We start from the raw sequence: 25,198 nt of genomic DNA, 5'->3' as shown, positions 1-25,198 counted from the left end.
TGTATAATACATTTTTCTCCCAAGTATTTACCAACACACCATTTAAAGTTATATCAGAAGCAACTGGGTAGCTCAGTGGATTGAGAGCCAAGCCTAGGTTCAAAATCTGGCCACAGACACTGCTTTGCTGTATGATCCTGCACAAGTCACTTAACCCTCCCAGTACCATTCTTCTGCCTTGAGACCAATACATAATATTGATTCTAAGATGGAAGGTAAGAGTTTAAAAAAATAAAATAAAGTTATATTGGATTTGTGGCCATATTTAGCTTAGGATACATTAATATCTAGATGTCCTTAGGTAGGGTATAATTATAATGCCATAGGATCTACCTATTATTTATTTTTAAAAAAACTCTCAAATCCAGGTTGAATAAAAAAAAGCAAAAAAAGAACAACTGAATTACATGTCCAGGCAAGTTGAGCATTGTCAATTTCAAATTGCTGCTTTATGATGGATTTATGATCTTTATTTCAAGTAATTAAATAAGGGAAAATATTAAGATCCGAACAGACATATCTTATTGGACATGCCTCATTTTCTAATTTCCTCCTTTTTCAAAAGAAAGATTAGTGTTAAAAAGCTTAAACTTCTCACTATCAGGCAAGTCTACCTTTGCCAGGAGGTTATTTTTCTTTATTTCACTTGCCAAATAATTTAATGCTATCATCCGTTTATGTTAATGGTTGTCATAGTGACTTCAAGAATTGTCATGACCCCTCTGAGTCTGTTCTGAAGGTTTGATATATATACTTAAGTAGTGGTGGAAAATTTCTGGTCATCCAAGGAAAATGAATGGAAACAGCATTGTGGACTAGAGAATTTTATACATTCTGCTTTTTGTTCATATTCCTGGCAGTTTAACTCAAAGGGAAACCACTCTTTTTCAGCAGAAATTTCTTTGGATTTCAATGACTTTTTAAGGACTTTTTTATTTCAAAGAAACTTCATTTTCTCAGTTACATATAATAACAATTTTAAGCATACATTTTCCAAAATTTTAAGATCCAAATTGTCTCCTTCCCTCCTTTCTTCCCTCCCCCCTCTCAGAGATGGTAAGCAATTTGTTCTGGACGATATGTGTATTATCATGTAAAATATACTTCCATATTGGTCATTGTTGTAAGAGAATATTCATATAAAACTAAAACTTCAAAATAAAAATATAAATTATCGAATGTGGAAAATATTATTCTTTAAATTGCATCTGACTCCAACAGTTCTTCCTCTGGAGGTGGAGAGCATTCTTTGTCATAAATCCTTCAGAATTATCCTGAATCATTGTATTGCAGAGAGTAGCCAAGACTTTCACAGTTGATCATTGTTCAGTATCATTGTTACTATGCACACTATTCTCCCAGATCTGCGTATTTCACTCTGCATCAGTTCATGCAGATCTTTCCAGATTTTTCTGAAATCATTTTGCTCATCATTTCTTATAGCACAATAGCATTCCATCACCAATTTGTTCAGCCATTCCCCCATTGTTGGACATCCCCTCATTTCCAGTTCTTTGCCAGTACAAAGAGAGTTGCTACAAATATTTTTGTACAAGTAGGTCCTTTTCTCTCTTTTTTTAAATGATCTTTTTGGGATACAGACCTAGTAGTGGTTTCATAGAATTAGAGGGTCTGCACAGTTTTATGGCTCTTCAGAATGGTTGGATCAGTCCTCAAAATAAAGTAACACAAACCAGGTCCCCAGGCAAGTGGTACAAAATGTACCCTTAGTAGAGTGAGGAAGAGCAGGGCAAAAGAGGAAGAACTGAACCCAGTCTGCCATCTGGTACCTTCCTTCCTATTTTTTACTAATTATTTTTGCTAACTAAGCCCAAAGCTCTTTTGTTCCCATGCTTATTGGGAATAACAAATAAGAAGATGCATATCAGCTCCTCTGGAAATATAACAGTTAAGGGCAAATGTCATTGTTTTTGTAGTGGTTTTATTATTTTTCCAAAGGATTACCCGTACTAGCAGTGCCCTTTAAATTTGGCACCCTATTGCAAAGCCCTAAAGGGGCATAATACCTGGTACTAGTAAATGCTTAATTGATGCTTGTTTACTGACTGACTGACTGACATTGTCCTGCCTTAGCTACAGTTCCGAGATACATCTTTAGAGATCAGAGAAACAAAAAGCATAACCTTGGGTATTCAGAGGCTCACAGGTAAATTCTCTGATATGGAGTTGTTTCCAAATTGAAAAAAAAAATATTTGCATACATTTTGGGGCAAAAACACTTTATGCCCAAAGAATTATAAAACTATGTATACTCTTTGCCCTGGATAATTTTATTTTAATAATTATATTTACATATTAATATTTATTATGCAATTTATTTAGTATCAATAATGTTTATATGGATAACAATGTTTATGTTAATAATATTTATGTATTATTAATAATATTCATATTTATATATTATTATGACCTGCCACTATTAACTTTCCTTCTTTAGGGAAAGAGGAAAAAGAATCTATATATTCAAAAATATTTATAGCAGTTCTTGTTGTGATGGCAAAGCACTCAAAATTGAGAGGATTTCCATTAGTCACTGTGTAAAGTGCTTTACGATGATTATCTCATTTGTTTCTCACAACAACCCTGAGAAGGAGGTGCTATTATTATCCTCTCTTTATAGATGAGGAAACAGTGGCAGACAGAGAGGTTAAGTGACTTTTCCAAGGTCACACAGCTAGTGTCTGAGGTTGGATTTGAACTTGGGTCTTCCTGACTCTAGACTTGGGCTCTGTGCACCAGGACCCCAACTAGCACCAGCACATTGGAGTGAGTCCAATTGATTGTTAGACTTTTCCTGAGCTGGAGTCTAAGAAGCATAAAACAGTGTCTGTTGAGCCTCGTCAAGTGCCCAAATCAAAGACTTGTTTCCTTATCAATAACTAAATCATTAGCTGCACCCCAGCTCAGTAGAGTGGTGAGCGCATTTGGCTCTGGAGTAGGAGACCTTCTGAAAGCTCACCCCAGAGGCTTACTAGCTTTTGGATCTTGGGCGTTTGCCTTTCTGGGCATCCGTTTCCACATCTTTAACATGAAGCACTTGGATTCAAAGTCCTTTGAGGTCCTTTCTAGTTCTTGCTGTTGGATTCTATCCTATGACTTTGGCATGTCACCGGCCTCAGTTTTCTGATCTGTAAAATGAGGGGGCTGGACAAGGGGACCTTGGGGGTCCCTTCCGGCTCTTGAACGACGACTCTATGACTTGCTGATCTCTGAAGGCTCCATGAGAAAACAGGGACAAAAAAAAGGCCCAAGATGGGAAGAGCAGGGATGGATGGTGACCAGCACCAACAGAGGGAAAATATCCACATGGATGAGGTCACAAATCCAGTGACATTTTCTTTTAAAGTCAGAATGAAAAATCTCTTTAGGGAGCAATGCTTTCTAAAAAATTCTGTATTTTTGTGCTTTTTCATTTTTCTGAGACTAGTAAGAATTTTAAATTCATAGACTTTTAGATTATAAAGGGACTTTAGAGATCATTAAATAGGGAATACTACGGAGGCCCACAGAGGTTCAACGATTTATTCAGGGTCACAGATCAAGTAAATGGCTGCAGTTGGAGTCTGGAAAGGCCCAAATTGGAATATTGCTTTGATTCTATACAGAGTGACTCTGAGCCAGTCACTTCACTTCTCTCATCTCAGTGTTGTCACCTGTTAAATGGAGAAAATGATAGCACTTATCTCCCAGGTGGTTATGAGATTGTGCATGTTAAAGTTCTTTGGACATCTTGACGCTAAACGAGTGCTGGCTTTTATTATGTCTAAATGGCAGAACCAGGATGGGAGCCCAGACCCACTGGTGGAATCCCCAGTTGGTTAGTGCCTCCTCATCAGTCTGCTGCGACACGCTGAAAATCCTGCTCTTACTGGAACGCTTTGAGGATTTAAAGGACACGACCTTGGCGCCATCTTGGTTTCAAAGGATTTCAAGCAAAACAAACAAACAAACAAACAAAAACCACCACATTTTTTTTTCCTGAGTCAAAACCACATTTTTTTTTCCTGAGTCTGTTACTGACCTTACCAGAATAAGACATACCTTAAAAATATGGAGGTCTCTGATGGAAATGATGGTTTTCCCTCCACCGGGGTGCTATATTTAGGTTTGTCTCCTGGTCCATCGGGTAACATGATTGCTGTGTTTATTCCCCTAAGCTGCAAGGAATGCCATTTACTCTGGATAATCTTCTGTAATGAGTGGGGAAGGACAGTTGTTGAGACTCATTTCGTATCCAGATTAACTCTGCGTGGCTGTATTTGTTGGTTACTCGCTAACCTTGATTCCCTGGAAGGGTCACAGGAGAGCTTCTAAAGAGCACATCAAATGCCGTTGGGCCAGCGATGGAAAGGTTAGCGGCAGCACAGCAGAGGAACAAGCACCTTTTGGAAGGTCAACCCTTGATGATAAGGAGGGTTTAGTTCAAGCCATTGCTTTTGAAGATGGGGTTTTCTCTCCCTGTCTGCCTCTGACAACTACAATCTAGTGAATGGGCTGAATTGCTGTTTTGGTTCTTTTCCTGATTAACCACCTTTTTATTGTTTTACTGCAGGGGCCAGAGTCCTCCAGTCGCTGAATTTAATTTACTACTGAAAGCACATACTTTGGAAACCTATGGGGTGGATCCTCATCCCTGCAAGGTAATTTCTTAGTCGATGAACAAATATTTATAAAACAGTGACTCTATGCTGTGCTAGACACCAACCCTCCTTGCAAGGAATTTACATTCTAATCAGGGAGCCCCAGATAGATACTAAAATGTAGACAGCATCATGCTAGCAGAGTTGTTTAATTCCTCAGTTTACGACTGGACCCTGGATGTAGGGGAAGAAAGAGCTTTATACAGTAAAAGCAGTTCATCAAATAAAACCAATTAATTAAAAAGAACAATACAATATTAGATACTTTGATTTTCTAATTGGGTGAAAGATTAGGGACTTTCTGAGTTAGGAGGGGGTGGAGTGAATAGGAGAAGTTTTCCTGAATTCAGAAAAAGGAAATGACCCACTTTTCCTCCCCAAGTATCTGTAAACACCTGAAGGAACATGGAAAAAAATAATTTATTGATGGGTTTGGGGCCAGTTTTCAGATAAGATGCATCAGTCGCTTGAGATGTACAATGATGAGAAAACTCCTTACATCAGTTTTAGGGTCTGAGTGCATTTCTTGGTCCTCCATTAAGGGTCTCTAAATAGCAGGTATAGACGGGGGATTGTGATATGGAAATCACTTTAAAAGACTGATATATATTAATTTAAGGTCGCCAAGGAATTCAGCTATGCAAGTTTTGAAATTCACAGGATACAGTTTCCTAGCCACGTAGGGCTAAGGTTCAAACAGTGCACTAGATTCAAACAATTCTCCCAATTTCCACAAATGGATAATTCTGTCTCCCAAGACAGAATTTGGACTAGGCCCATAAATGAAAGGGAACTCACCTAGCTCCAGAATTGTCACAGGATGTAGTATGATTCACTCCATTTCCACAATTAACCACTGAATCCCCTCAATTTTCTTATACTACCCATGTGAAATTGAGCAAGACATTTTGCTTGTTGGAATTCAGTTTTTGACGGCGTTAGCCTTAGGGGATCTGCGTTCCCTTCCAGCTCTAAACCTGTGATCCTAAGACTAGTATAGATATTAATATGTTTCTTAAGAATGAGTTTGGAGTTGAGTGAAGAAAAATTATTAGTTATAGGGAAACACAAGATATATTTGATTTAAATTATTTAGCTGGTTGAAAAAAATCTCATCTTTTGAGCACTCTAAAAATCTTTTTTTATATTTTTAAGGAATATTTTATGAGAACAAAGTGCAGTCATTATTCAGCATTCGAAGCCAATGCAAGGGATCAGCAGACATGTAAAAATAAGCCCTTGAATTAGACTTACTAAATCATCATTGCCCCAGGGTGGCAAGCTGGATCGAATCCTAAACCTAGAGTTGGGTGGGACCTCAGAGAGCATCCATTCCAACTGCCTTATTTTATTGATGAGGAAACAAAGTCCTTGGGAAGTAAAATGGATTGCCCAAGGCCACACAGGCAGTCAAGTGCCAGATATGGAATTGGAACTCGGATCCTTGGATCCTGGAGCCAGTGCTCTGTAATAATGTTTTGGAAATATAGTTCATTCGAGCATATGCAGTGACTTGTTCTGCCCTTCCTTCCCACTCTCCCACCCAGTACCTATTTAGTGAATTTAGTTTTAACTTCAAAATGAACCTTCTTTGCTTCCCTAACTTAATCCTTAGAGTCTTGTCTGATAGTTTTTCTTAATGGGTGTAGACATAATTTCTAATGTGGACAAAGAAATCAGTCTTGGGCAGATTAAGGGATGATTTGAATCAATTTAGGTTTGAGGCTTTGTTGGAACACCAGCTCCCACTAACTCAGAAATTTTGGGGTCATTGGTCTTTACTTAGGCCATGACATGCTGGTTTCCAGAACTTTTTGGACTTAAAAGCATGATATAGTTGAAAGAACTTTGAAGTCAGAGGATTTGGGTTCAGATCCTGCCTCTCATGCTGACTCCCTGAACAAGTCATTTACCTAACTTCCCCTGGCCTTGGTTTTTCTCATTTGTAAAATGAATTGGATTAGGTGATTAAAAAAAACACCCTTATTTTCCATCTTAAAATTAACACTGTGGATTGGTTACAAGGCAGAAAAATGGTAAGGGCTGAGTGATTTGCCCAGGGTCACACAGCTAGGAAGTGTCTGGGATCGCATTTGAACCCAAGACCTCCAGAGACTAGATGATTTCTGGTGGTCCCATCCAGATCTAGGTTTGTGACTCTTATTATCTAGACCAACAGTTCTCAACCTCTCAATTTGTAGCAATGAGAATACATAATGCATATCAGGTATTTATATTCCGAATCATAACTGCAGCAGAATTATAGTTTTGAAGTAGCCACCAAAATAATTTTTTGGTTTGGGGTCACTGCAACATGAGGAACTATATTGGGGGGTCACGGCATTAGATCTATACTAACTAAAGACGATTCCTTCCAGACTTTTTTCCTATCTGTGCCTGAGATGCTTGAGAAACTCCAATTAGTTAGGCATCCACTTAAATTTTATAATGATTATCCTGTTACTCTAAGAGATAGCAATGACTAAATCTAAATGGATAGATGAGCCCATGATTGTTTTTAAACACTTTTGTCTTCTAGTCCAAAGACTCAGATGTAGACATCAAAATGCATCTATGAATTTGCCAGTGGGTTATTCTGTCTTCTAGGGAGATAACAGTGGGGAGGAAGAGGAGCTATTGAATCTATGCCCCATTTCTATTTACCTCTACTAACTTTCCCTTTGAGTCTTTGCTCTTACAATTCTCAAAGTTTGGAAAAACTCATCTGAGAAGCACATGCCCAGTGGCCTTTCACAATAGGAATTGATTTGAGTTATGAACAAGGTAGCCGTACTATGTCATTTCTTTTAACTTTTAAAAAATTCAAATTATCTTTAAGGATTCAACAGGGACGACGACATTTTTAGGATTCACTGCTTCAGGGTTTGTCGTATTCCAGGGAAATAAAAGAATCCACTTGTTAAAATGGTGAGTGTTTCTTTTGGTGGTTTGAAAATTTAATTATTTTTGTACTTAAAAATATTTATGTGTTTTAAGAAATTTCAAACATAATATCCAGTTTCCTTTTCTTTACCCCAACACTACATTATAAAGCAATTTCAATTCATGAGTGAAATATAAACCACATTGTGTTGTTTCATTTTTTGGTAGAGAATCATATGTGAAGGTGATCATGTGCCGCTATTAGGGTTTTGGGATCCTGGCCAGACACATTCTGAAGGAGGGGGATATAGTCTAGAGGTTTTTTCCAAAGATAAAGCTTTTAAGGACCCTGGATATAGCTTTCATTATAGCCCTGATCCTCAGGGAAAACATTCCTAGTTCAAGGCAGCAAAAAGTAGTTCAGCTATAGTAAAATATAATAATACTCTAGGGACACCTTCATCACAACTCTCCTCACTACTCTTCCTTGATGAGTAGAAGATGACCAGTGGGGTACAAAAAGGCAAGCAAGAAGAATATCACTGGGGGACCCAAATTCTCAGAGGCTGTCTAGCCACTTCCCTCAAGGTTCTCTTTACCCCACCCTTCACTGTATCATTACAATTTTTTTCATTATAAGTTTTACTATCAACAAACATGAACATTTCAATATATAAAGAACATAAAAAAGGATTGTTTACTGGGAAACTGGGGACTTCTATTATATAGTTATTCCTTAAAGATATATTAAATTTCATACTATATTAAATTAAATTAAAATTGCCTAGTTTACGTTCCCTTCTGAATCTTTTGTTTTCTTCTGTGTGTTTATAAAAAAATGTATTATAGTTCTTGTTTTATCCCTTTGTGTTAATTTCTACTACATTTCTGTTATCTATTCTCTCCTTTTTCCACCCCAAAGAATCTTTCCTTTGTAACAAAAAAAATATAGTCAAGTCTTCCTTTTCTCCCTCCCTCTCTTCCTTCCTTCCTTCCTTCCTTCCTTCCTTCCTTCCTTCCTTCCTTCCTTCCTTCCTTCCTTCCTTCCTTCCTTCCTTCCTTCCTTCCTTCCTTCCTTCCTTCCTTCCTTCCTTCCTTCCTTCCTTCCTTCCTTCCTTCCTTCCTTCCTTCCTTCCTTCCTTCCTTCCTTCCTTTCTCTAAATGTATAAAACATTCAGCTATAAAAGGAAAATTAAAATTACCTTTAAATAAACCATAAACACATTTATTTACAATTTTACTTTTTTTAAAAGATCATTTTCTTTCATGACCTCTTCAGAACTCTTTTTTCTTCTAAGAATTTTAAAAAAATTTTAAATTTTATTTCATAATTATATTTTACCATTTATAGTATACTCTTGTTAGTATTCTTTACACTTAATCTGTAAGCTCACACAAACCCATCACTCCTATAACCTGCAGTAAAAGCTTTTCCTTTAAAAAAAAGGGGGGGAGGGTATCATCAAGCAAAATAAATCAGGAAATTGACCATAACTGAGAATGTATGCTTGCTTCTGTACCTCTAGTTTATCATCCATCTACTATCAGGTTCTTTCATCATCAGTTTTTAAAAAGTATTTATTGATCTTACTTTAGTCAAAGTTCCAAGATCTTTCAGAACCACTTCCCCTCATTATGGTCACTGGATAAGTTTCCTTCCATTACTGATCATTTCACTTTGTGTCAGTTCATACTAGTCTTTCCATATTTCTTATTCTTTATTCTTTCAAAGTTTTCCTTTATATTATTGTGGTTTTTGATTAAAGTGTTCTCATTTCACTATGGAAAATTATATACAAGTCCTCTGAAGCTGTCATATTCATTATTTCCCATGGCTCAGGTATATTTCATTATATTAATATACCACAATTTATTTGGCCATTCCTCAGTGGAGAGGCACTTTGTTTCTAGCTCTTAGAGGAAACAAAAAAGTGGTGCTACCATTGCACTCTTTTCTATACCATCTCTTTGTGAAATGCAGAATTATATATGTCAGTTTTCTCAAAGTACATGAATCCTATTGACTGTTCTTTTTCCTTGGAGGCTAACAGTTTGGTAGCTCCAAGTAGAAATGTTGATGCCATCACCTCACACTTTTCCATACTCATTTAAGTTGTGTCATGGCCCAGTAAATGTTGAAAAAAGGGTGAAGCCATCTATTTATTAAAGCACTATATGACCTTTCCCCTATCTATATCCCAATTCTCTTCCTTTTCCCCCTGGTCTTGGAGTCATCTGCTAAATTATCCAGATTTTAGATAGAATAAAAGAGACTCAGGGCTTACCTTAAAAGTTTCATTAAATATTTTGCCTTTATTAACTTTTTGTTTGTTTGTTTTTCATACTTGAAGTGAGAAATAGAGGAAAAAGGCTTCTTCCATTGAAATTTAGAGCCATAGACTTTCCTCTTTACTTCTCTCCCACATACGTCCTCTGTTGGGCCCTTAGGACCTAGTTAACTGACACAGAAGAAAATTCTTTTTGTGTTTTAGTTACAAACTTAGATTATTCTAATTTAAGCATTTCTTCTTAGAGAAAGAAGTAAATGTGGAAAGAATTATTCCAAGACATTGAAAATTTCTAACAAGCCAGTTTTAAATAACAATTTATACTATTCCTTAACAAAGAAAACTTCACCACATGGTAAAGCATCTAATACAACTTGGGGTGAAATTTAGTGAACATTTTGCTTCATCAGGCAGAGCAGAAGTCACTAAACTTCTGGAAAATCATTGGAGAATCATTTTCTCTTAATCATTCAACTCTTCTTTGACTACTCCCTTTAAGGATTCTCCTCTACTATTGGTCAAAAGGGAACCCAAGAGATACTTCCATTAATTGACATAAAAGTGGCTTCTTCCTTCTCTCCTTCTAGACATTATCCATACACTTCATTGAGGAGTCCGTCCTGGGCTGGTCAGAAGAGAGGGGCCTGAGGAGAGGGTAGAAAGATTTCATTGTAGATCATTATTTCAGAATAAATAATTAAGATATATAAGGTTTTTCTTTAAGATTAGTCCAAAGGTTTCAGATTAATATCATTAAATATTATTTTCTTAATATTTCTAAATTTTCTAAATTAAAATTTCTAATTTTTCTTAATATTTTTAAAAAGGATTAGAGTTCATTTCCTTCCACATTGGTTTGATTATAAATCTTACTCCACTAGAGTGTGAGCCCATTTCAGAGTCCAAAATTATTTTTAGGATATCCCAAAAGTCTTAGTGAAGTTTTATACTTTGATAGCTTAAATAAGCTTTTAATAGTTTTAATAATTAATAAATAATAGACTTAAATAATTTATTAAATAAAAAAATTAAAATCTAAAAATCTTTAAAAATTGATTTAAATAGCTTACAACTTCACTAAAACTTTGGGGATACCCCATATAAGTAGTGAAATTATAGCTCCATATTCTCATTCATATGAGTTTAGCTTGGCTTAACATATTACCCACACTGTCATAAGGCTTCCATTTCATATTAATTCTAAATTCTGCTGACTCAATTCTTCCTGATATTGCTTTGAGCATTGGGGAATATGTAGGTTTCTATTCATGGAGGGGGTTGAGGGAGGAGACACTTCTTCTCCTATCATATGATTTCCTGAAATTAATCCAATATCTCAACATAAACAAGGGTTATTGCCATCTTGGGATGCATTGAGGGAGGTCTATTGGACAGAATGAAGGAGATGACAATCCCTGGTGTTGCCTTGATTTAGCTGTATCTGTAATTCTGTGGGCACTAAGTATTCTAAATGAAGTTTCTTAATGAGCACATAAGAACTGTCTGCCAGGACTATCCTGTGTATTCTGGATTAAACTCATTTGGCTCTGCCTCAAATTAGTGGTGTATCAGAAATAGGACTAGACTTGGGTTCAAATCTAAACTGTGTTGCTTGTGAACCCGTGTGCTGGTGCCACATCATTTAACTTCTCTTGCTTCAATTTCCTCTTCTGTGAAGTGAGAATATTGGGTTAGGTGACCTATAAAGGGCCTTAAACTCTAATCTGATCCCTTGTAAGTCAGTCCTTCCATGCTGGGTTTCAGTTCTAAACTGGGATCAGTTTGAAATTGAAAGTGTTGCCTCTGAACATACTTCAGTCTCTGTCTTAGTGCTTATAGTCTCTTTTGGATTCCTTCTAGTTTTCCTTTGTAAAACCTTTCTTTTCCAGATCCCTTCTTACTGCCTAAATTCCTCTCTGTGTCTGCTCCTCCTGACTACCTCTGGCCCTTTAATGTGTCTCTCACTCCCTGCCCATGCAGTGGCTTATTTTGTTCATATCTTCCTCTTCTCAGACCCAGTTTTACTGAAAAGCTTCCAATCATTTTTCTCCTTGGTACCCACTTAGTTCAAAATACTGATTCTTACCTCACCCTTTCCCTGCTTCTCTCCCCACAGCTGGTCCAAGAAATTGTGTCTCAGAACTATTTTTTACTTCCAAAATTAATATTCTCAGAACCAGAACTGGGAAAAAGGCACGATATGAAAATTGAGCTCCCTGTGACCTACAGTTCATCAGAAATAAGCCTTCATTGTGATGTGTGGGACTTGTTTTATCAGTCAATCAATAATTATTAACTACCTCCATGTGAGATACAAATACAATCAATGAAACATCTCAAAATTGCATGACAGGGAGGGTAAAGGTTTTTTTTTTTGGTTTGTTTTTGAACCATTTTGAACATATATGCTTATAAAAACAATACCCCAAAGGGTTCCTCATTGTATGATTTTGCATGTTGTCCATCTTGTATCCTCCTCATCTAACTTTGCTCAAAACCCACATTTGCATTTCAGTGTCATCTGTTTGAGCTAGTTCCTTGCTGATATTTTGCAGCAGATTTTATAAACTACATGAAGGACTCAGGCTTTCTTTTTAGGCCCTACTTAATCTTCTGTATTTTTTCTTCTTAGTGAAGTCTGTCTCATTCATCACCACCTTTGATATAAACAAACATGTGCTCAAAACCTCCCTCCATTTTTTGCTAAACAAGTTGCCAAGCTTGATGAGTTAACCAGCTTTCTGGGGACTGGCTAAAGAGCTCTGCACAGTCCTAACAAAGGGTGAACTCGCCTTGGTAGGAGTGTGCTCTCTTCCTAGTAACCAAAGAACTTGGAGGAGAAAGGATTGGTTTGGGGAAGCCTCTGGCCTACTCAGGGTGAAAGCCTATCTCTAGGAAGACCAGAGTGGTCAAAGCAACACCCCCAAGGGCCTTGGATAGTCATTGACACAAATTCTTGAGGGCCTGGAACTCGTGGAGCGATATCTTCACTTTCATGCCTAAGCAGATTTAAGTTATTGATCCTGGAGCCTGAAGCAAAGATATTAAGTGGCAAACCAACATCTAGGACACAGACAATGGTCGATAAGTATTTTTTGAAAGAAGAGAATACTGAATGAACAAACTACCTGAGGCTTAAAAATGGCTCAACTCCCTTGACCTGCTCCACTGAGCTCTTTGTTGTGATTCTACAAGTTTAATGAGGTGGAATCCAGAAAGTTATTCTGGTCTTTTTCTCTTACTGTGTACTTACTTCTATTTGGTACTATAGTGGATGGATTGATTTAAATGACAGCTTTTGAGCATATTGATTTATTAAGCGGGGCATGCTAATTGCATAATAATTAGGACCAGATCTCCTCCATTTGGCACTGGACCCCCAATCCAGGGAGTTTTTTATGCATTAAAATCAAATAAAATCAATTAATAAAAAGAAAACAATTAACAGGGTATAAACTAAGATATAAATATGGGTGATCTGATTTATAATTAGAAGAAAAACTAGGGGCTTTCCAAGTTGGGAGGGGAGCCAACACAGAATTTCCTGAAGCTAGAAAAAGAGGTGGTTCTCTCTCCCACCAAGTATCTATATTTGAAGGAACTAGAAAACAACAACTAATTGACCAATGTGGGCCTAGTTTTCAGATAAGTTATATGAATTGCTTGAGATGTGTAACTGAGAAAATTTCTTGCAATTATTTTTGGTCTGACTGGGTTTCTGGTTCTTAGTTAAGGGTCTCTGAGCAACAAGGCTAGTTTCAAACAATGTGATAACATTTTCTCACAATTCTCATAATTGAACAAGACAGAAATTGGACTAGACCCAGAATTGAATAGAAAGGGAACTGAGCTCGCTCCAGAACTGAGCAGTGTGGGTCACCCAATTCCCACCTTATATCAGTTCCAGAACTGAGGGACCTTGGCTTGCTCTTCCTCTTGCTTCTCTGAAAAGATTAAATATATGGTTCTAAAGCCATTTCAAGTATATTAACCAAATCAAAATTACCTTTGTTATTCTTTATACCTTTTATCTAGCTCACAAACACACTGCTCAATTGGGAGTAGGCAAAATATGATTTTATAAGTGGAAATGTAATTATTCCTCATTTCTTGATAACTACTCTTTCCACTTTAAGGTAAACCAACTTTTTGCTTTTCAGGCAAGTTTGATTGGAATAACCATTCAAAATGACATTGTTTTGAGTTCATTTTGTCATTTGTTGTTGTGCTTCTGATTTGTGCATCTCACTGTAGACATAATGATATTCTCTCGATGAAGGAGGGCAGGAATGAATGGTTGATCTTTCAAGTATATGTATTTATGTGCATGCAGCATATGTGTGTTGTGTGTGTGTGTGTGTGAGAGAGAGAGAGAGAGAGAGAGAGAGAGAGAGAGAGAGAGAGACAGAAACAGAGAGAGGAAGAGAGAGAAAGGGAGAGAGGAAGAGTGAAAGCAAGAGAAAGAAAGCGAGAGGAAGAGAGAGAGAGAGAAAGAGAGAGAGGAAGAGAGAGAGAAAGAGAGAGATAAAGAGAGAGAAAGAGAGAGGGAAGGAGGGAGGGAGAGAGAGGTAGAGGAAGGAGGGGGAAAGAGAGATACAAAGGCAGAACAAGATGGAGGGAGGAGCTAGGCGCCATATTATTTCATTACCTCCACTTGGAAATGACAATTTTTCTTTTCTTTGTCAATTTTACCAACTTACTTTACCAACAATTTACCAATTAATTACTGATGACCAAAATTACCAATTTACCACAAATGAATTTTGATGATTGCTAATAGAGGAATAGAGGGCTGGCCTCAGAGCCAGGAAGACCTGGGGTCATATCCTACCTCTGACACGTGGGCAGTGTGACCTTGGGCACTTAGCATCTCAGTGCCCTAAGCATCTCTCTAAGGCTCTAAGTTATAGAAGAGTTGCTGATTTGCATCAATGGAGGGGTTCTCTACACTGATGAAATCCAGGTCTGAGCCAAAACATTTTTTTTGGGGGGGAGATATACATAAATGCCCTTTAAAATTTCCTGAAGGATGGTGGCTCATATATAATGAAAAAATTAGACAACTAAGTAATTCTGAGCCGCTTTTGGAATTCTCTCTTAGGAAGAAAATTTCTGTGTAATTCCCTTTCCTGTTTGTCCCCACGCATCAGGTCTTCACCAATAAGACGAGTCTTGTTTCAGAGCTGCCTGCTTGGCATTTGTGAGTCAGCCACATTCCTACAGGAAAGCCACTTACCCTTGTTAGTGGCCATTGTTTTCCTCCTTTACCCAAAGAGATTTTCTCTCCCTAGGTCGGATGTCTGCAAATTGAAGTATGAAGGGAAGACATTCTATGCGCTTGGCTCTCAGAAAGAGGTCAGATATTACTTTTTTTACCTTCTATTCCCCTCCTCTTTTATCTGTGATTCACAGCAGAACCTAAAATGTAATGATGGTATTATGTGAAGTGGAGCCCATGATTTTGGAATTTGTGACTGCTGTGGGGATGATATGCTGAAAACAATTAGGAGGGAAAAGGCTAGATGTTGGCTTTTTTATTTCTGTGGAAACAGACAGCAACCTTTTATCACCTACCTGTTATGCATGTGGCCCTGTCCTATGCACAGTGGTGGGACAGGACTTGGACTAAAGATTTCATTGGTATAGGGAACTCCAAGATAAGGAAATTCCCTCCACCAGTGCATTTTTGGCATCTACCAAGTAGTTTATCATCTAAGAGAGTTCCTGGAATACTTAGAGTTTACATGACTTTCCCAGGGTCACACAGCCAAGTTTGGGTCAAAGGCAGAACTGGGAATATCAAACTCAATTCTGGATTGTAAGGAATTCCTAGCTGTCTACACTGTTTTAGTCCTTGGGGCTCCTGAGACAAAAACAAAATAACCCTTGCCTATAAGGAGCTCTCATTCTACTGGTTGAGGATACAATATATATATATATACACACACAGAGATAAATAAATACAAAGTAATGGGGAGGGGGATACAAATGGGATGAGTGATGGGATTTCAGCAGAACCTTAAAAAAAATGGAATAATTTTTTTGAGATTCCTCAAAAAAAAAAAAAGGAGACTTCAGATTCCTAATTCGTGTTTCTAGAACATTTAAAAACCCTCTTCTCATGCCCTTCCTTGCTCTGTTCTCTTTCATTAGAAAAAGGCCATGTTGGCATTTCACACCTCAACCCCAGCTGCTTGCAAGCACCTCTGGAAGTGTGGCGTGGAGAATCAGGCCTTCTACAAGTAAGCACTTTTCATTCATTTGATGCTAGTGGTCAAGAAGGCACCCACAAAGCGCTGTATGTTGTCCCTAGTCATTTCTCCTTCCTAATGGATGCCAGGTCATCATCAAAGGAGTGAGAAGTTCTGCAGGTGCCTCGTAAGGCTGGCATAGCTCAGACAACTGCCCTGGGACCAAGGCCCCCGACCTTGGAATTGGGTTGGGGGCCAGAGAAGGAGAGTGTTGTACTGTGTATGTGTGTGTAACAAAGCCAGAGATGAAAATAAGTTTTGGAGGGGGAATGATCCGTCTTTTTGCTTTACTCACATATTTTCTCCTCTATTTTTATTACAGTTAAAACATTTTCCTTAATTTCTCCCCAAAGTTCCTATGGGGCTCCGTTTGATTATTTTCTACACGGATTAGTGTAGAATTTACCATAAAATGCAAAAACTGGAAAAGAGCCTTAGACGTTTTCTAGTCTTACCCACTCCTTTTGTAGTTAACGAGTGATGACCAATCACTCAATAAACAGGCACTTAGCATTTACTATATGCCAGGCACCATGTTTAGAGTGCTTTGGGATCTAAAGAAAGACCCAAATCTCCCTTCTTCTCAAAGAACTTGTATTCCAATGAGGAGTTAATAGAGTAAATAGACAATAAGTAGGTACATGCAGAGTAAATGGAAGATAAGCTCTGGGGCAGCTGGATTGCATGAAGTGCTGGGCTTGGGGTTCAAAATCTGAGTTCAAATCTCCACACTGAATAGTTGGATGACCCTGGGCAAGTCACTTAACCCTGTTTGCCTCAGTTTCCTCATCTGTAAAATGGGCTGGAAAAGGAAATGGCAAATCACTCCAGGATATTTGACAAGAAAATTCCAAATGAAGAGTTGGATATGCCTGAAAAAAAAAATCTGAACAACAAGCTTAGAGGCAAGGCCATATAGAGAATGTGACTTGTCCAAGATCACCCAGTTAGTGTCAGAATGGGGAGCTGGAGGACTTAATGCCACTATTGCTCTTTACCTCTAGTACCCCTCCGGTCTTTATTACTTCCTTAGCCTCAGTGTGGATAAATAGCCCTAGCAGCTGACATTTATAGAACACTTAAAATTCCCAAGATATTTTACTTATATTATTTCACTTGATCATCGTAACAACTGTGGGAGGTAGGTTGTGCCTTTCCCCTTTTTTACAGAGGAAGAAACTGAGTCTGAAAGAGCTCAAACATCTTGCCCAGGGCCACAGAGCTAGTAAGGGTCCTGAGGCTAGATTTGAACTCAAGTTTTCCTGATTCCAAACCCAGTGCTTTATCGTCTGCCACATGTGGTGGAATCAGAGCTATAGAGTCTCTGATGTTCCTTCTGGAAGAACATAATATAATTGTCACAATTATTATTTTGTTTTACTGAAGAATGTCAAAGCTTGGTCCTGAGCCTTATCATCAGGAGTACAGACTGGGAAGCAGCTAAGGTGGTTCAGGAGATAGAGAGCCAAGCCTAGAGGCAGTAGGTCCTGGGTTCAAATGTGACCTCAAGACACTTCCTAGCTGTGTGACCCTGTGCATTTAACCCCCATTGCTGAGCCCTTCCTACTCTTCTGCCCTGGAACTAATACACAGTTTTTATTCTAATTTGGAAAGTTTTAAGGGTAAAAGTTAAAAAAATGGATAGGTTGTTTAGCTTTTTCAGTTCATATTACTTGGCACGGGAGCCATGCAGACCGGCATTCAGTGACCAAGTATTCCCCCAATAGCTTTGGAGAAATGAATGTACTTTGGAGTGACCTGGAGAAGGACCACAGATTAGCAAGAGAGTCCTGGCACCAGATTTTGCTGCAAAGCAAAGGAGGTTGGGAGAAATAAGTTTGCTTTGGCATCCTGAGTGACCGGCTTTGCAGAGCAATATTATTAGAAAATGTTCCTTTTAACCACAAAATGCAATTCAATGATTAAAATCAACCTCTATTCCCCCCAAAAGAAATATGAGACTATACCTCCTTTCCAGCTCTGTAAGGGTGGTGGTGGAGGAGATGCTCTGAGTGTGGAGCCTTTCATGTTGGACTTAGCTGACATGTTTTTCTTTTTTCTTTTTTATTCTTTGCTATCAGGGTTGGGATAGTTGTTTAGGTGGGAAAAACTGAAAGTAAATTAAAAACAAAAGTAATCAATCTGACATTTTAAGATGTGGATTAAAAAAAGATTTCTTTTTATACTTTGCTTCCTTCTTCTATGCCTTTCTCTCTCCAAAGAGTGGGGAGGTTGTAAAAAAGATGACGCACTGACCTGAGAGTCAGCAGACCTGGATTGTGTGGCTTTTCTAGCAAGTCACTTCCCCTTTTTGAGACTCAGTGGATAAAAGAGGGAAACAGACTAGATGATCTCCATTTTAGCTCTCATTTTTGGTACAGAATGTTTGCTATCCAGATTATTCATGTCATGTTGCATATATATATAAATATTATATATTTTATATAATCATATACAATTATATTTAACATATTTTATAATATATTAAAATATATATTAGATTATATAGACCATATAATAAAATATATAACTATAACATGAAATCATAATATATCATATATAATAATATAATAATTAAAATAGGATAAAATACTAAAATAAAAATATGATAAAATAATATATAAAATACATACACACCTATATGTATATAAAATATTTTCATTTGCCTCTCAGACTTAGAAAACATTTCTAAAATGAGTATCCTTAGGGACAGCTGGGTGGCTCAGTGGATTGAGAGCCAGGCCTAGAGATGGGAGGTCCTAGGTTCAAATCTGGCTTCAGACACTTCCTAGCTGTGTGACCCTGGGCAAGTCACTTAACCCCCATTGCCTATCCCATACTACTCTTCTGCCTTGGAACCAATACACAGTATTGATTCCAGGACAGAATGTAATGGTTTAAAAAAAATAAAATGGGTATCCTTCAGGAGATTAGGGTTGTGAGTATGGCAGCCCACCTGGGAGACGGAGGCTGCTAGATTGTCCAAGCACGAGAGTTCTGAACTGTGGTGGGCTAAGAGATGGATTGTCCACACTAAGTCCAGCATCAATATGATGAACCCTTAAGGAACAGGGGAACCAGAAGCATCTCTGACATCTCTAATGGGAGATCCAGTAAAAAAAAGATTTTAGAGATGATTAAGTTCAGCATAAAAATTAGAAAGGAGAAATAAGGTTTCACAGATCAGCACCAATTTATACCTTTATTCATTTAAAATCTTTGTTAGGATTCCAGATTTGGAACTTGGAGAGATATTAGAAGCCACCTAATCCAAGCCCTTCATTTTACATTGAGATATCGAAGGGTTAAGTGACTTTCCCAGATGATAAGTAACAGACCTGGGGTTTTGAATCCAGGACCTTTGACTCCAAATCTAGCATTCTTTCCACTGTATCACACTCTACTGGTGTAGAGAAAGCCTTCAGAGTTCTGGACAGCAAGGACATTTTAAACTCTACCAACAAAATGTAGACATCCTTACAACTTTTAATAAAAACGTGCTCAGAAGTTCCTTGCTGTAGCTGAAGAAGTGATTGCCTCCTGGACAGCTGAGGTTTCTGTGTCTTCATTGTGTTTTCCATGGGTGGGAAGGGGGTGGCTGTCACAGCTTGAAGGAAGGGATAATGAGCAAAATAGCAGAGGGGAGGTTTTCAGGAGGTGAACCTGGAGAGATTCGGAAACAGCAATCCCTGGTTTTCTCCGGAGCCCCTGGAACTTAGGGGTCAAAAGACAGAGGAAGCAGTGTGGGGGGGGGAGTTGGAAGAGAAATCAATAATTAAAAAGTTGCCCAGGACTCAGGAATTTAGTTTGCTAGATAAATGCTAAAATGTGAGTTCAAATTCCACCTAAGACTTATTAGCTTTGTGGTTATGAATTTCTTAAGCCTCAATTTCTTCCTTTTTAAAATGGGATAATGATATCAGTGGGTAGATAGATGGTGCATGGTTTAGAGTGCCTGGTTTGGAGTCAGGAAGACCCATCTTCTTGAGTTCAAAGCTGGCTTCAGACACTTACTAGTAGCTGTGTGACCCTAGGAAAGTCATTTAATCCCTGTTTGCCTCAGTTTCCTCATCTGTAAAATGATCTTGAGAAGGAAATGGCAAATCACTCCAAATATCTTTCTTTGCCAAGAAATCCCCAAAGTGGGTTGCAAATTGTTGCCTACCACTGAATAATAGTAACAATAACAAAATGTGAAATGTGAAACCAGTCTATATTTTAGGGTATATCTAGAGTGAGGGAATATTGCTGTTTAGTTCTTGTTTCCATTTCAATTTTATCAATGCTAAGTCAACAGTTGTTTAGGTCTCCATCTCTCCATATATCCTAGGCATCTATAGAAAAGGACACTGGGTCATGGTAATTTAAATGTCATTAAAACAGGAGGAGCTGGCATCCGACTGTGGGACTGTAGTGAGAGGAATTTCCTAACTTTCCCACTGGTGTAATATTCCAAAAAATGTTCAATTTCAAAGAATAAAGTGCTTCCTGAGGACCAAATAGTGCAATAGTGTTCTTTCTTTCTTCCTTCCTTTAAAAAAAAACAAAAACAAAAAATTAACCCCTTTCAGTCTTAGTAACAACCACAAGACAGAAGGGCAAAAAATTAAAATTAATCTCAAATAATAAAAACATTATATTTTAAGAGGTTTATTAATGATCAGTTAGAAATAAAGGAATAAAAAGGGAACAACATTAGAAACCATGTGCCCATAGCTAAACAACCTGTTCAAAATCCACCCCAGTTGCTGACAAGAACGAAGAGTGCTAGACCAGGAACCCCACTGAATTTTATCCCTCTGTCTACAGAAAGTACCTAACGATAGGAAGTCAGTGGGCTCCTGGGAAATGCATTTAGGTAACAGATTTCCAATTACACAGGACTAAGCAAATAGAGTTAAGTGACTTGTCTAAAGTCATAGAGCCAGGAAGTGTCAGAGGTCAGATCTGAACCCACATCTTCCCTTCTCTAGGCCTGATGCTCTTAGTGGCCCTTTGATTGATTTCTAATACAAAATGGAAAAGAATCTCTTTACCAATGACACTGCCCAATCCCCATAACATAGAAGGTGTTGACTTTCTAATGGGCTGACTATTCTGCTCTTTTCTTAAAGGTATGCAAAATCCAGTCAGATCAAGACGGTGTCAAGCAGCAAAATATTTTTTAAAGGCAGTAGATTTCGATATAGGTAGGTACTTGAAGAGGCTTGGACTTTCTCCTTCCTCCCCCCCTTTTTTGCGGGGAAGTGGAATAAAAGAGATGTCAGCCGTTTTCATGGTTTTTGAAAGTAAGTGTAATCATTTTGGGCCATTTTTATTTTTGAGTACCCTGTTGTTTAGTAGCGATTTTTTTGCTTTCATGGTCTACATCCCCATTTCATTTTTGGTTTTTAGCGGTGGGACCAGTGTCCAGTGACTTAACTTTTTTGAGGATTAGTTTCCTTCCATTTCAATGTCTATTTTGCCTACAGAGTACCCTTGAACTTGAGATTAAGTTACCCACTTGGAAAAAGAAATGGTTTGAAAAGTTTAAACCATGGAGCTAAAGGAAAGAGGTAGAAATAGAAGAAAATTCCTTTCTGTTCCAGTTCATTGCAGATGTTTATTTGGGGGGGGGAGTCAGAATTGGATGAGTCAACAATACTAAAAATAATTGCTTTAAAAATTTTAGGTGTCTTTTACTTCACTAAGGGAAATACCTTAACTTTAGATGACTATGAAAATGTGGTGAGGGGTGATGAGAGAAGAAGCGATGGGGACGTCTAAGGGTCAGGGTGAGGCTAAAGATATAGCTGCATCTTCAGAGGGGACCAGATGCCCAGGGCTGGGGGCAGTGGGGGGAGTGGAGGAGGAAGAAGAAGCCTGAAGATTCAGACAAGGGTGCTTTGCCACCCTGGATATGCCAGCTTCTCAGTGACTACTAAGCAATCTCAGAGATTCCAAGGAGTGGGGAGTATGTTTCACAGCAGCTCAGGTTCAGCTGATTATTTTCTCCAGCCCTATTTCATAAGCATGTGGGCATCTAGGGAATGACCTAGACCTGGGGAAGCTGGAAGCTTACAAGGATGATTCTAGATAGGGAAGATTCTAAAAATGGGGCAGAGCAGGAAGGAGGGAGATTACTGGGCAGGAGGAGGGGGCAGGTCCCAAGCAGGGGCAAGCACATTCCTAGAAATCCTAATCCCTCAAACCACATTTTTTTCCTTGACTTCATCCCTATTCTTTGCCACATCCCTATTCTTTATCCTGTCTTTAGGAAAGGTATTCTCTCTCTCTCTCTCTCTCTCTCTCTCTCTCTCTCTCTCTCTCTCTCTCTCTCTCTCTCTCTCTCTCTCTCTCTCTCTCTCTCTCTCTCTCTCTCTCTCTCTCTCTCTCATTTCATTTCTTTTTTTCTCTTCTTTTCTTACAGTGGCAGAGTTGCCAAAGAAGTGGTCGAGGCAAGTTCCAAAATCCAGAGGGACCCTCCTGAGGTGCACAGGTGAGTGGGGTCTTTTTTCAAGGAAAACTGCCTTGATTTCTCCCCCAGGGAACTAGTAATTATCTCAGGAGTCACCTCCTGAAAGCTTTCCCTAATAACCCCTAACCTTGTTAATTTTCTTTTCTAGGTGATCTTGTATTACTTATCTCTGTTTTATTCTGCAATTCCCCTCCCCCCCAGTCTTCTAAGTAAATTCTTTGAAGAGAAATATTGTTTCTTTCCTTTTTTTTCCTTTCCTTTCCTTTCCTTTCCTTTCCTTTCCTTTCCTTTCCTTTCCTTTCCTTTCCTTTCCTTTCCTTTCCTTTCCTTTCCTTTCCTTTCCTTTCCTTTCCTTTCCTTTCCTTTCCTTTCCTTTCCTTTCCTTTCCTTTCCTTTCCTTTCCTTTCCTTTCCTTTTCTTTTCTTTTCTTCTCTTCTCTTCTCTTCTCTTCTCTTCTCTTCTCTTCTCTTCTCTTCTCTTCTCTTTTTTCTTTTCTTTTCTTTTCTTTTCTTTTCTTTTCTTTTCTTTTCTTTTCTTTTCTTTTCTTTTCTTTTCTTTTCTTTTCTTTTCTTTTCTTTTCTTTTCTTTTCTTTTCGTAAACAGATTGATAATGTTAAATCAGAGTGACAAAGTAAATAGAGGGCCAAGAAGACCTAGGTTTATGTAATATCTATGGCATCCTGATTTGTAGGAAAGCCTCCTCACTTAGGGTTCTAGGTCAGTGGTGTCAAACTCAGACAGAAAAGGGGCTAAACCATATATGAGGGCAGCTAAGGTGGTTCAGTGGATCGAGTGCTGGACCTAGCATCAAAAAGACTTGCCTTCTGAATTCAGATCCAACCTCAGAGACTTACTATGTGGTCTTGGGGAAGCCAATTAATCCTGTTTGTTTCAGTTTCCTCATCTGTAAAATGATCTGAAGAAGGAAATGGCAAGCCTCTCCCAATATTCTTGATATGAAAACAAAGGAGGTCATGAAGAGTTGGACATGACTAAAACTACTGAACAATAACATCATACATAAAGATCCTTGATGATCACATAATGACTTAGAAAACTACAAATTAACATCATATGTTTTCTTTTTGTTTATTTTGTTAAATAGTTGACAAGTACCTTTTAATCTAGTACAGTGTGTGTGTTTGTTGTGTATTTAACACTTCTAGGCAACTGGGCAATTATAAGTTTGGGGCCTTCGGAATTTGATGAGAAGGTACAGTGGCTTCTTGGGTTAGAAGATTTTGGGTATAAGAAAGGATTAATATGATCTGTTATAAGAAAGTAGAAGTTATGATGTCTGGTCAAAACCATTTCAAACTACCCAAAGAGACTTGTTTACAGGGGCAGGGATGATTTCATTTTTATCTTTGTATCCCTAATACTACACAGAAGGGGGCTCCATTATAACTTGCTGATTGATTTTATCTCACTTAATATGTTTGATGTAATCATTTCTTGGGAAATGAGAAGAAATCTAGAAGCCATCATTGGAATATAGTTATAATTTCTCTGAATACCCTCACTGTTTTTCATGAGCTTCTTAAATCAGTTTTATTCAGCAGCAACTGTTACAGTACTGTTATAATCAGATAATAGCTGGTATTTTGAAACTCAAGCTGTTATGACTATAAATGATCTATTGTTGGTATGGAGTAATGATAGCCCACTGGTAATGCCCAGGCAGTGGATGGAAGGCTGGAATCACCTTAATACAACTTATTTTTTTTCCAGTAGAGGTAGGGAGAGGAATATAGGAAGTAGGAAACTAGGAGTTAGGAAAGGGACAGGAATCTCTTAAGCTTATTCTAATATTTCTAAATGAAAAAAAAAAAACTGGCTGCTTTCTTTATAGCTTCTTCTTGCCTGCTTTCTTTATAGCTTCTTCTTGCCTGCAAACAGGCCTAACTTAAACTACTCTAAGCTATCTTAAATAATATTTCTATCTAACTAAACCTATGCTATGAACTCCTAAAGTAATATATAAAACCTCGCTGAGAAACTGACATAGTTTCCCTCTCTCTGAAGTCAGAGAAGACAAAGCCTCTTGGCTGCTGCTTCTCCCTTAACTCAAATCCAGCTGCCTGTCTCAGTTTACACAAACAGTTCTCTAGCTCCCTCTCTGGTTCTGAGGGAAAAAAGCTCTTAGTAAAACCCACTCTTTCTCAGCTTAGACTGTTGATCTCAAACTCTCAAAGTAAAGTCTAAAAAGTCACTAATAGATCTTCTTTTTCTGAGAGACAGACCCAGCAACCTCCTTCCAAGGAAGTTAGAGAGCCTGGACCCCAACTCCAACTGCCTCTTTACTTTTATCATTGGCCTCTTAAAGTGATAGAAGGAGAGATCCTGATATTTCTAAAACTTCCTTTAACATAACACTTCTGCTCTTAATGAGATAGAATAAACCAAATAAAACTCCTTATAATAACATTTCCCCCGAGATCCCTTTGGGAGAAATATTCTCCCCAAATGGATCTTTTAGCCTAACTATTTTCTACTCTATATTTGAAATAGGGAGAGGAAAAAGGAAGAAGAAAGTAAATCATTTTGCTAAATGCAAGTCACACATTACTTATAGATATTTATAGTTACCAATATTTACAGTTCCAAAATAACACTCTTCTAACTTTACTTTTACAGAAACAAAAATAACTAAAGATA

At 37.9% G+C, this 25,198-nt stretch overlaps 1 protein-coding gene across 1 annotated transcript in view; it reads left to right on the top strand.

The window, feature by feature from the left end:
* FRMD3 (FERM domain containing 3) overlaps positions 1–25,198 on the top strand; it is a 339,234-nt gene that overhangs the window by 272,661 nt on the left and 41,375 nt on the right. Inside the window, exons 6-12 of the mRNA XM_056806290.1 lie at positions 2,095–2,167; positions 4,564–4,661; positions 7,501–7,589; positions 15,124–15,187; positions 15,986–16,074; positions 21,198–21,272; positions 22,493–22,561. Coding sequence (XP_056662268.1) covers positions 2,095–2,167; positions 4,564–4,661; positions 7,501–7,589; positions 15,124–15,187; positions 15,986–16,074; positions 21,198–21,272; positions 22,493–22,561 — 557 coding nt within the window. The remainder of the gene's footprint in view (positions 1–2,094; positions 2,168–4,563; positions 4,662–7,500; positions 7,590–15,123; positions 15,188–15,985; positions 16,075–21,197; positions 21,273–22,492; positions 22,562–25,198) is intronic.

The sequence above is a fragment of the Monodelphis domestica genome, chromosome 7 (genome assembly GCF_027887165.1).
Source record: "Monodelphis domestica isolate mMonDom1 chromosome 7, mMonDom1.pri, whole genome shotgun sequence".
NCBI lineage: Eukaryota > Metazoa > Chordata > Mammalia > Didelphimorphia > Didelphidae > Monodelphis > Monodelphis domestica.
This window is presented reverse-complemented; position numbering and strand designations above follow the sequence as displayed.